The sequence below is a fragment of the Macaca thibetana genome, chromosome X (assembly GCF_024542745.1).
Source record: "Macaca thibetana thibetana isolate TM-01 chromosome X, ASM2454274v1, whole genome shotgun sequence".
Classification (NCBI taxonomy): Eukaryota; Metazoa; Chordata; class Mammalia; order Primates; family Cercopithecidae; genus Macaca; species Macaca thibetana.
The window spans coordinates 12158200-12171528 of NC_065598.1; the positions used below are offsets into that span (position 1 = coordinate 12158200).

The 13329-nt window shown below is 40.9% G+C and overlaps 1 protein-coding gene across 9 annotated transcripts in view; it reads left to right on the forward strand.

Annotated features, from left to right (window-relative positions):
* Nucleotides 1-13329, forward strand: part of FRMPD4 (FERM and PDZ domain containing 4) — an 863942-nt gene that overhangs the window by 745426 nt on the left and 105187 nt on the right. For all 9 annotated transcript variants that reach the window (XM_050777254.1, XM_050777257.1, XM_050777250.1 and 6 more), the window contains 2 exons: nt 5311-5471; nt 10324-10426. In XM_050777254.1, the coding sequence (XP_050633211.1) occupies nt 5311-5471; nt 10324-10426 (264 nt within the window). The remainder of the gene's footprint in view (nt 1-5310; nt 5472-10323; nt 10427-13329) is intronic.

Below are 13329 nucleotides of genomic sequence, written 5' to 3' on the forward strand. Positions count from 1 at the left end.
CTTTTATTCTTTTGTGTTCTGGTACAGTATTGCCTTGTGTATATCAATGTATATTTGTATTTATTGTGTCATTGCATTTGGTAGGATTTTTCACATTGAAAGCCTCCAAGCTTATGTAGGATTTGTGAGGCATTTTACTAAGAAAGTTGGGCTGCAAGTATTTTAAATGTTACTGAGTTTATTTCCATATTTTAAGACTGACTGTGTTCATAATGTCTGAAACGGACTGCTTTCTATTCATTGATCTCCAGAGATGAAAATAACAATCAATACTTTGTGTTTAACTTTTATTTTAAGTTCAAGGGCACATGTGTAGGTTTGTTACATAGGAAAACTTATGTCTTGTTGCACAGACTATTTCATCACCCAGGTATTAAGCCTAGTACCCGTTAGTTATTTTTCCTGATCCTCTCCCTCCTCCCACCTGCCACCCTCAAGTAGGCCCCAGTATGTGTTGTTCCCCTCTATGTGTCCATGTGTTCTCATCATTTAACTCCCACTTATAAGTGAGAACATTCCAGCCAATGCTTTTTGAGTGCTTACTATGTGCTTACATTTTGCTGAGTGCTTTATGTTTATTCATTCAGTTTTCACAACTATCTTATGAACTTGTTACTATCATTGTCACCATTTTACAGATGAGAAAACTGAAATATAGAGTGATGGAGTAATTCGTGCAGGTCACATCAGTAGGAAGTAGGGGAGCCAGGACTTGAATTCAGGCAGTCTGGCTCCAAAGTCTCTCACTAAACGATCATATCAGTTCTCATGTTCACACTGCACCTGGGCATGTATTTGTTTCTTGTACAAACTAGAAAGTGTCACCTACTTGAAGAGAAAAATGTCTCCCATAATGTGGATACATCAGGACACGAGACTTGCATTAGGCAACATGCTCATAGGTCCATCCTCACTGGGAACGTCTGGCGTGTGCAGGAAAATGGTTCCAGAGTAGAAGTCCCACCCCTGGTCTATCAGGGTGGCCTCCAAATATATTAAAAGCACAACAATTTTTGCGGCTTCTGCCGCTCTCACCCTGGTCCAAGGCACCACCATCAGGGGTTGATGTAACGGCCCCTGAAATGCTTCTACCAGTACCCTCTCCTGTCATCAGCAGGGCAGCTGGATCACATGTCTACTTTTTCCACTCAGAACAAAAGACAAAGTCTTTCCAAGAGCCTGTGTGATCTGTGCCCCTCCTTCCCACCACTTCTTTACTCCTCACCACCCTGCCTCCAACCCCACATCCTTATCTGCGCCACTAGCCTTCGGATTGTTCCTGGGCAGGCTCACATCAGGCACGTTATGCCTCAGAACCTTTATGCTTCATGGTCCCTCTGTTGGAAGTGCTCCCCCCGAAATGTTTCCTGACCCCTGCTGATCATTGCAGCACCTTCACCCACCCACTCCACCCACTCAGCTCTCTATCCTTCCTCCCTGCCTTATTTTTCTCCCTAGTGTTTATAATGACTTGCTCTTCCATCTATTTTACTAATGTATTAGTTTCTTCTTTGTCTCTGAACACTAGCGTGAACACTTTCTTTTTTGTCTGCTTTCTTTCCCAGTGCAATTCCAGAACTGAGAATCTAGTGGGCGTTTTACAAATTGACTAAATGAACAAATGAGTGCATTGTGGAGTTGTTTTGGAGAATTAAATGAACTAACATATGGAAAGCATTTAGAACAAACAATGCTTAGCATGAAATTAATGTTTAATAAATGTCAGGTATCAATAAAAGAATAACATGATGGTTATTGAATGAATGATGCATTAGATACTATTACTTGTTCCTGTGGTGGGAAGAGGGTAATCAAGCTCCAGAAGTTTTAAATATTTTAATATACATTCACAATGGTTGCTAGAGGAGATAATCAGGGACATCATTTGTGTCCCCGTTTCCTATTGTCTGGAGGGCGTACTAAAACCCACCCTTCTCTAGGCAGGAGAGTGGTTCTCAAACTTTGCTGGACTTGGGAATCACCTGCAGATGTTTTTAAAATTGATACTGGTTTGCATCCCAGATATTCTGATACCGTTGGTCTGGAGTGTAACCCGGGCATTAGGAGTTTTGAAATGCTCCCTGAGTGATTCTAATGTGCAGCAAAGTTTGGGAATCACTGCCTTAAGCTTTTCACAGAGCTAGCAGTAGCAGAAGGAAAAACCTTCCTCAGTGCCTCTCTATGCTTGGAATCAAGAGTTGCGCCAACCTCGTTTCTAAAACACACGTGACCATTAGCAAGTCACCCAGCTTCAGCAAGCTTTACCTTCCTCAATTTTATGTCTGCTGTGGAAAATGGTGAAGACACAGAATTCAGGGCCAGTTTCCAAAAATGTGAATTTTCCTTCTTCCCTCTCTCCCTTTCATTCTTCCTTCCTCCCTCCCTTCCTTTCTCTTTCCGTCCCTTCTTTCATCTGGAGATAAAAGGACAGAATTGTTTTCAGATGTGGCTCAAAAATGTCTTACTCTAAGATGGTGCTTTCTTACAGAGGAGACCAGAGAACCAAAGTGTCCACCATGCCTAGGTGGCCCCATTCTCCCACAGGCATACCCAGCCATGCCTGTTTCAGGTCCAGGAGGGATCAGTGTCTGAAGGTCAAGTTCCCACCCTTTGGGGCCCACTGTGGGAGTATCAGAGGTCCTACTAGTGTCCTGGGTTCTAGCCCTGGCCTCCTCACTTCTTCCCTGTGTCTTAGTGCCTCCCAGCCTGGGGCCTTGTCTGAGGCTCCTACCCTGGTCACTGGGGCTCACTCTGCATTGGTTTTGCTGGCTCACTCAGGGTCTAGAATTCTGTCCTCTGACATCCAGGCCTCTCCATCTGATCTCCTGCCCACCTGAGTTCTGCCCACCTCTCTTCATCATCTCAAGCATATACCATATCATGGTAGCCGTGTCTAATCTATGGGTCCAGAAAAACACCTGAACCTACCCTATAATGCCACCAATCTCAGCCTGGACTTTTCTATTAATAGAATGGTGGTAGGACACTGGGGATAGCACACTACCGGGGCCAGCATCATGGATGTGTGACCCAAGCAGTGACACAGGACCCTGGACTGGGTTTAATGTTCTGCTGTCTTGAAATTAGTCATGTTTGAATGAAAGGCTCCACATTTTCATTTTGCACTGTTTCTGCAGATTATCTAATGTGCCCCACACTTCAAATCAGAAGACCTGGTATGGATTGCACCTGGCTTACACCTGAGAAGAGCGTGACCTTGGCCAAGTTATTTTTCCTATCTTGGCATTTGCAAAGAAGGAATGAGTAGGGTAAAACTGCCTCCATCATAGAGGAATTTTAAGAATGAAATAAGGTAACAGATGAGTGTTAGCACATGGTGCACAACATGTTAGTTCTCAACTAACACTTCTCTTTTTCCTACCGTTCCACCTCCCGAGAAGCTAAGTCGAAAAGACACTTCCTTTCTATTTAAAATGGATTTTAAATGTTTGTTTTCCTAGATAGTGATATATACCTAAAGGACAGATCTTAGGAGGTTTTCATTGATCTTACCTCATTCTTATTAATTACACAGAAAGACAACAGGATTCCTTCTTTGCTATCTTTATTACATTGAACAATATGTTGTCCAGATGGCATATAGAGTAGCATCTTCCAAGATATTTTTAAATGATCTTCTTTTACTTATTGAAGAAGATTATATAGAGAGAAATTTGAATTAAACCCGTGTCATTGAAATAATCTTAGCTTACATTACATTAAGGAGATTTCTATTATTCAGACTAATAACTTTTCCCCAAAAGAAGGCTGCCTTGAACAATGTGCATGAGTGAAGACTTCATTAAGAGTCATGGGAGTGAATCTTTGACCCAACCCTCTGGCATACCAGCCATGGGCTCTTAGTGACAATAAACTAGTATTTTGATCTCAGTCTTCTTATTGGTAAAATCCACAAAATAATACCAGTTCTGCCCTCTCATTCTCAATTTGTGTATCAAATTAGATATTTGTGGAAGTATTTTGAAAATTTTTGAATGCTATACAAATTTCAAGTTGGGATTATTGATAAGACTTCTGAAGTTTAGGTGTTAATGAAAAGATTCATTTGAACCACTTGAAAATCTTCCCGGAGAACAAATGCCAAGAGCTAAGTTCTCAGCTTCTTTGGAAATGGAGATGTATTTGGAAACAGGATGGTGTGTCACCACCAAAATAATCCACTTCAATTTTGCTGGGGCCAGAAGCCATAGGTATTACCTTCTAAATGTCTAAAACCCTCTGAGGTTATTTCTCAGCATATCAGTTATAACTAAATAGCTTTTCACAAAGAAATCTTTTTCTCTACTTATTAATCCAAGTATTAATGAGAATATACTATGTGCCAGATACTCTTCTAGGAACCTGAGATAAATCAGTGAATAAAACCAAGTTCCTTGCCCTCATAGAGTGTTTGTTCTAGTGTATAGAGCAAAACAACAAAAATAACCATAAAATTAAGTATACAGTTGACCCTTGAACAACATGGGGCTTGGGGCACCAACCCCACATGCAGTCAAAAATCCACATATCACTTTGGATGCCCTCAAAACTCAATTACTGATAGCATACTGTTGACCAGAAGTCTTACCGATAACATAACAGTTGATTAACACATATTTTGTATGTTATATGCATTATACTCATATACTGTATTCTTACAATAAAGTTAGAGAAAACAAAATGTTATTAAGAAAGCCGTAAGGAAGAGAAAATACATGTATTAATCATTAAGTAGAAGTAGATCATCATAAAGGTCTCCATCCTCATCGTCTTCACATTGAGTAAGTTAAGAAGGGGAAGGAAGAACAGGGGATGGTCTTGCTGTCTCAGGGGTGGCAGAGGAGGAAGAACATCTATGTATAAGTGGACCTGTGCAGCTCAAACCTGTATTGTTCAAGAGCCAACTGCATTCTACGGCACGTTAGCACGTGATTAGTGCTGTGGGGAAAAAAGAAGTAGAAGGGCGTAAAGGGGATCAGGCATGTTGGGGAGCGGGGTTGCATTTTTAAAATGTATGGCCAGGACAGTCCTCTTCAAGGTCATATGTGAGCACAAGCTTGAGTGAGGTGAGGCTGGGCCATATGCATATCTGCAGGACAGGCTTTCCGGGTTGGAGGAACAGCCAATGCAAAAGCCTGAAGCAAAAGTGGCCCAAGTGAGCCATGAAAGAAGCATGACTATGGGTCTCCCCAGATCTTTCTCACTCTCTAACAAAAAATAGGTTTTGAAATTAAAGAGAATATGATTGCCAGGCCAATGCCTAAGACATACATTGATGCCTTGTTTCTCTTGTATGTGCTTTCTCCACAGTCACATGACACAGGCAATCCCTTTTGACGACCCTCGGTTAGAGAGCTGCCAAATCATCCCTCCGGCTCCTCGGAAGGTGGAGATGAGAAGGGACCCAGTGCTGGGATTTGGTTTTGTGGCAGGGAGTGAAAAGCCAGTGGTCGTTCGCTCAGTAACACCAGGTAAGCACCCAATCCCGGTTCTTGGTTTCCTGAGACTGTCTGCCACACCCTGCCAGAATAACTACTGTTCAGTTTCATAAGTGTCCAGACTGTGAAAGCTGGATATGTTTTTCCAAAACCTGGATAGAGTCACTTCACCAGAGGAACAGAAATGCCTCCTTAAACTAGGTTTTAAACTGCCAAATCCATCATTATCACCTGACTCAGGAAAATACTGAGCCATCATCTATAACCATGGAAATGACCCACTTCTTAACTTATGAATGCAGACAATAAGAGGCAGGCACTGTACTGTATTACGGTAAGCCCATGATGAATTCCTTAGTGGAAAAAAAGGAGGAAGTGGTTACAGTAGGATTTAGTCACTGGGGTAGTTGGATTATCTCACAAGTATGCACTTCCCTCCCTTCTCATTAGAGGCAGAATAAAGGGAAATCCATACTCCATTGCTGTTGGGCTGGACCAGGTGATTGACATTGGCCAATGGCATATTAACAAAGATGACATAAGCTTGAGACATGCTTGTGCAATTGAGCCTGTTTCCTAAGCTTCTGCCATGGCTATAAGAAGAGAGTTTTTGGCTGGGTGCAGTGGCTTACCTGTAATCCCAGCACTTTGAGAGGCCAAGGCTGGTGGGTCACTTGAAGCCAGGAGTTCGAGACCACCCTGACCAACATGGCAAAATCCCATCTCTACTAAAAAGACAAAAAATTAGCCAGGTGTGGTGGTGCATGCCTGCAGTCCCAGCTACTCGGGAGGCTGAGGCATGAGAATCGCTTGAACCCAGGAAGGGGAGGTTGCAGTGAGCTGAGATTGCGCTACTGCACTCCAGCCTGAGCAACAGAGTGAAACCCTGTCTCAAAACAAAAACAAAAGACAGAGAGTTTTCCCCAGGTAGCTGTGACCTCTTCCATCTGAGCCCCATAATGAACCCATGAGGCAGCAAGCCTGCAGTGGGGGAGCCAAGTACAGCCTCATCTGCAGTTTGGTACAGAACTGTCCAGCTAAGCCTGGCTGAAATCAGCCAGCCTGTGGTTATCCTAAAGACCCATAAGCATGAGAAGAAATGATCGTTGGACACCTATTGAGCTTGGGGGTGATTTGTTATCCAGCAAATGCTGACTAATACAGTATGTGTCAAATCTTTAAAATTCTACAATATGATTAGATAATTAACGTACTTTCCCGCAATCATTCATATTAGAGTATACAGATGTTCCACTGTCAACACAGCTGAATACAATGGACTATGATGCAATCGCCTGAAGTGGGCTGCCTTTGCCTTTCCAGAAACAATGTATTTATATGCTTACTGTAGTGGACTCATATTGGATTTATTTTCAGTAAAAAAGGAAATTATCTTCCATGCCCTTTCTTCTCAGGATTTTGCAAATCAGTAACAGGATTCAGCAGTAAAGTACTACACTTAGGAGCACAGACTCTGGCATCAGACTGCCTGAATCTGACTCCTACCTCTGCCCCTTTTTAGACTTTTTAGTTTCCATGTTAAATTCCCTGCATTTCAGTTTGATGTAACTTCTCTACGTCTTCTGTATAATGGGGATCAGTGTAGTATCTATGTTGTAGGGCTATGGAGAGAATGCAATAAATTAGAAGAGTGCCAGGCACATCCTGGTCATTCTGTAGATGTTTATTTTTATTGTTATTGTTATTTAACTCTAAAATGTTTGGCCAGTTGAGTGTCTCAATTAAGGGAAACAAAAGTCAAGTAGTGTCCTGGTATAGATTTTAAAATTTGGTTTAATGTTTCACTTTTCATTATTTTGACATAATATGCCCCAGGGCAAACATCACAAATAACCACTTTAGACTTGTGCTATCTGCTAAACTTTTTTATTTCACTAAATATAGATCATATTTTAGTTCTCTGTATAGGATTGTTGAGCTTGATACAACTGAGAATTCTCAAAACAGATTTGTTGCTTCGTATGATAACATGCTTTGTAAAAAAAAAAAAATAGAAACAATGTAGATAGTATAGAGGAGAAAGTAAAAAAAATCACCTGAATTCCTAGTACCAAGAGATAGCCATTATTGATGTAGACGGAGATAATATGTGTAGTAGATATAATTCCATGTATACACAAACACACATATGTATTACCTATCAGATAATGTATTTTATACATACATAATACATATATAGAGGTATGTGTACACACATTTTTTCCTAAATGGAATAGTATTCGGCATGCTGTTTTATAACACTGGGATAATCTAACATCTCTGATTATGAGATTCTCCAAAGTATGTGTCTTCCCAGGAGCTGAATGAAGATTCAAGTCTTATTTTTTGTTTTTTGGTATCATCTCACTGTTTCTACAACCTCTCTCCTTCCTTGCCCTCAATTCTCCTTAGCTTCAAAGACACTAGTACCTACTGTTACACAATTTTGAGATGAGTAGAAAAAAAGTAAAAACAAAGGTCAAAGAGTACTATTTCCAGTTATTTTTATGAGTGAAAATGCTGGTCAAACAAGCTGTGTCAGTCATAAAAATGACTCTACAGAAGTCCCAGGTGATTTCAGTGTGTGACTAGATTTTCTATAATAGGCGATCCAGACTTCAAAGTAAAGGCTATGAGACAGTTCTCTTGAAGTGTGCCACTGTTTCGTATTTTGGATGGGACAGTGTGTTGCTTCTCCAGCATTCTTGATTAAAGTTGCTTGATTAGACAAGAGTAGTTTCCTTTAATCAGAAAGCATAGGTCAAATGTAAGAGTATGTTAATCTGAGAGTGATTTTCTTATTAGAATAGTTAACATTCGTCCTTCAGTTACTTTCACAATTTTTCTGTATTTGATCAGCATTTGATTGCTAACCATTTGTTTGACTGAATTTGAGTGATTATTGCACATAATTTAATACTTATTATGTTTCCCAAGTGGTTTTTCTGAATTCCTTATGCGTGCAAACACTGAATCCCACATCTGTAAAATGAATATTTTCTATCAGTAATATGAGGACATGTTAAGGTTCCCCTACTCTCTTACTTCCCAGAAGGAAGACGAATTTATGCTACAGCTTGAATGACACATATGCCTAGTGTCTGGGTGGGGAGAGAAACACTGAATTACTTTCAGTTCTATGTTCTGGGTATGAAGTGTTCATTTCAATTACTAAATGAAGTAATAGCAATAATATTTGAAAGATAGCATTTCAGCTGCAGCTATCACCCAGCGTCAGACCTGTGGAAATATAGTTAAAATTATAGTACCATATGCTACCATATCAATATTTGGGAGGTAATTGCATGTGTCTAGAGCATAATTCAGGTAATTGATTTTAGGTCTTACTTAAATACAAATGTATGCTTTACACAGATGTGGTTTTAAGTTTATGTGTTAAGAAACCTGGCAGTGACTAGGTTCTGAATTATAGAAAAAAGTTCAAAAGGGACATTCGCCATTCTGAATTTGGAAGAGTCCAAGCTAAGATCTAGTCCTTCCTTCACGTCAATTATTTAACCTGTGTGAGCCTCAATTATCTCATAATATGGAAGGGATGATAGTATTCAGTGAAGTTACTAGGCCAAGAATTTAACCCATTGCCTGGTGCATAATAAATGCTCAACAAATATTAGTTTCCTTCTCCCTTCTTGGAAACAACGGAAAGAGAAAAGGGCCAGGCACAGTGGCTCATCCCTGTAACCCCAGCACTTTGAGAGGCTGAGGTGGGAGGATTGCTTGAGCCCAGGAGTTTGAGACCAGCCTGGGCAATACAGTGAGATCTTGTCTCTACAACAAATAAACAAGGCCGGGCGCCGTGGCTGACGCCTGTAATCCCAGCACTTTGGGAGGCCGAGGCGGGCAGATCACGAGGTCAGGAGATCGAGAACATCCTGGCTAACACGGTGAAACCCCATCTCTACTAAAAATGCAAAAAATTAGCCGGGTGTAGTGGCAGGCGCCCGTAGTTCCAGCTACTCGGGAGGCTGAGGCAGGAGAATGGCGTGAATCCGGGAGGCGGAGGTTGCAGTGAGCCAAAATCGCGCCACTGCACTCCAGCCTGGGCGACAGAGCGAGACTCCATCTCTAAATAAATAAATAAACAGACAAACAAAATTAGCCGGGTGTGGTGGTGTGTGCCCACAGTCCCAGCTGCTCAGCAGGATGAGGTGAGAGGGTTGCTGGAGGGATGCACATGGAGCTGTGAGGGAGGAAGGGGACACCCGCCTAGCCAACCAGATCAGCTGAATCAACCCTGGCAATCAGTGGGGTGACAGATGTCACAGCCAGATCACCCTCACATCTGAACACCCTCTTACTGAGATATCTTACGATTCTCCACAGTATGCTGTCTCCCTACTTGTAATAAGTACATAAATGCACCTTTGTTTGAATCCAGCTGTGCGCAATTGTTGCAGCTTTGGCCACAGGGTATCAACACAACTGATTGGCTACCTGTTGAGAGAATAGCTCCTTCTAGGGGCCTCACCACACATACACACACAAAATGGCCTGTTGACCAGCAGCATCAGCAGCACCTGGGAGCTTGTGAGAAATGCATTATCTCACCCTGCACCCCTGCATGGTAACAAGATCCCCAGGTGATCCACCATAAAGTGTGAAAAGTGCTGCTAGGCTGAGTCTCGACCTTGCTTGTAAAGTTTTAGAAAAATGTGGATGCCTGGGTCCCATCCTGAAAGATTCTGATTGAATTGGTCAGGGTACAGCCTGGGCCTCAGAATTGTCCAAAGAATACCCAAGTGTGGTTGGGTTTTGTTTCTGCTGATAGCACCATTTGCTCACAGTGAATCATGATCAGGAGAGGGGGCTTGGGATAGGTTGCCAATGGTCTTCTCACCTGTGCTTCATTCTCATTTATCTCCAGGTGGCCCCTCTGAAGGCAAGCTGATCCCGGGAGATCAGATTGTAATGATTAATGATGAACCGGTCAGCGCTGCACCCAGAGAGCGGGTCATTGATCTGGTCAGGTGGGTGACTCATTCACCTGTGTCCTGTTCTGCCTTGAAGGCTGCTACATAGCTCTGAGGTCTCAACTAGCAGAGGAAGAGCCTCCTGTGGGACAATTTAGGACAGAAACACAAGCCAACACATCCACACGATTGAAAATGCTGCTGACACTGACCTGTAATATCAAAACACATGCTCCATAAACACAAAACTCCTAATTGTCCACTCTCTGTTAACATTGAAGGCACAAATGCCTCAGTTTAACATTTTTATGACTCCTATATCCAAAGGTTCATTTTTTCCTTCCAGAATTACTAACACATTGATTTTTCGTAATCAGGGAGATCAAAACACAATACCTGAATTCAGCGTAAGTGATGAGTAATTTTATATACATAATCCCATGGATATACAAACACAGTTCACTGATACTTCATATTTGACTAAGTTCTTCATTACTGAATTTTGAGATTATCAACTATGGCAATAGGATAATTAGGTCAAAGCTAAAAGTTTACAAAATACACGTGGTTTATTGGTTTAGTTTTATTGTAGATGTAAGTAGTTTGTTATGTGATATTCTTAATGGGGCACCAGAAAATGTATTTTGTGTTATGTTAAAACTATTGGTCAAGAATCCCCTTAGAAGCCCACTGGAGTTATACTTCCTTAGTGAATTTAGGGGAAAAGAGATCTTTAGAAGTTTTTCAAATGAAGAAGCTGGACCTATCGTGTGAATGTATCCATTCATGCTATAGGAGTGTTGACGAATAAGGAGACATGACATTTGTCTTTTATAAACTCGTATTTTCAACCAAGATTGAAGCCAAAGCTAAGGTTACCAGAACTCTTTTCACTCAAGAGGGGATTTCCTAACATTTATGCTTACTCATTACAGAAAGTGTTAGGTTGGTGCGAAAGTAATTGCTGTTTTTGCCATTGAAAGTAATGGCAAAAATTTCAATTATTTTCGCACCAACCTAATAAATCTGTACTTTGGAAAAGGCATTAAGTGGAGTATTTCTGGGGTCTTTCAGAGAAAGTCTCTTTCTCAAGCCTAGTTCAGCTTTTGCTTCACAAAGAGGTTCTGGAGGGTCAAGCAGTCTTGGAAGAACTGGGAGAGAAGCAAAAAGAGAAATAGAAAGAGAAGACACTTACATTTAGTGTAAGCAACCATCTCAGTTTTAGCATTTAAAAGGCCCATGTCCCAGGGAAACTCTGGAATGGTTGGTCACTGCTATGGTCTGAATGTTAGTGTCCCCTCAAAATTTATATGTTGCAACCTAATACCTAATGTGATTGTATTAATAGGTGAGGCCTTTAGGAAAGTGATTAAGTCACGAGGTCTCTGCATCATGAATGGGATTAGTATCCTTATAAAAATTTGAAGAGAATTGCCTTGCTCCTTCTCCCATGTAAAGACACAGTGACAAAGTACTGTCTTTGAGGAATGAGGCCTTTACCAAACACCAAATCTTCTGGAAGATCTTGGACTTCACTGCCTCCAGAACTGTGAGAAATACATTTCAATTATTTATAAATTATTCAGTCTAAGGTATTTTGTTGTAGCAGCTCAAACAGACTAAGACAGTCACTCTTCTTCAGTCTGGGCTTAATGGAGTCTTCCCAGATGGCTAGAAAAGTCATACTTGTACTCCTGGGGCATCCAGATCTCCAAAGAATGGTCTTACACGGGAGCAGACACTGAGACTTGTGACATATTCACTATGCATCAGGAACAAGACCTGGGAACGTCTCCAATCTTTCTATGGACAAGGGGAGCCAGAATACGGAAAGAATCTGTATGTAAGAGCCCTTGGTAAGGAGCTGCAGTGTTCATTTGGAATAACTTCTCTCTTGAGATGCGTGTGGGTGTCAGCAGGGGCATACCTCATCTAGATAGGCTCTGAGCCTTCTGGAATGCCATGTTTGGGCTTGATGGCAGAAGTTGCATAGACATTTTGTTTTCCCCTAGGTGCGCACCTCTGTGATTAGTCCTATTGATTTTTGTGCCTGGAGGATGATAGAAGAAATAAAATATCTGTGTTTAGGTTGGCTGTGACTTAATTGCCTGCTGCAGGACAGTGACAGAGAAAAACCTATCTGAAAGTGTGATCATTTCCTAGCAATTGTTCCAGGGATATTTAGAAAGATTATTTCCAAGAAAGATATTTTCTTTCTGGTTTAATGCTTATAGAAGAAAATGGCATATCTGTAAACAAAGCACTCTCTATAGAACTTTACATGTAATAAAATAAGCCAGTTAAAAGAGAGGATGGCAAACAGCTCCAAGTTCAAATCCAGCCTGCCATGTGTCTTTGCAAAGTCCATCAGCTAAGAAAGGTAGGTTTTTTAAACCATTTTTTAAAAGTTGAAAAATGTATTTTGTGACACATGGAAATCATATAAAATTCAGATTTTAGTATCCATAAGTATTTTAGTGGGTTTAGCCATGTTTGCTCATTTGTGTTTTATCTATGTCTGCTTTCCTGCTACAACAGAGTTGAGTAGTTGCAACAGAAACTATCTGGCTCACAACCTTTTCACTCTCACTAAACCACAATGTTAAAATAATGTATGTCTTTCTAATGAAAATGATCACACATTACAAAATATTCCTGTGCCTTCCCATAAGTTTAGTCATCTGTCTGCCATAGTGTGTACTAACCTAAACATTTAACTCTTGTAGAAAATCCCCTTTTTACTGGGCTCCTCAGCTGATATATGTTTTAAGGTCTATATCTTACACAAGACAAATTCCCTTTCTGTATAATTAAAAAAAATCCCATTTTCTTAGCCACTAAGGAAATTTGGAAAAACACTCATCATTTTGATAACACTATAAAATTCTCTCTTTAAAAATCGGCATCCATTTGCTTGCTTTTGTGGTGTAGTCTTGTTTTGTTCCTTTTCCCCCATTGCA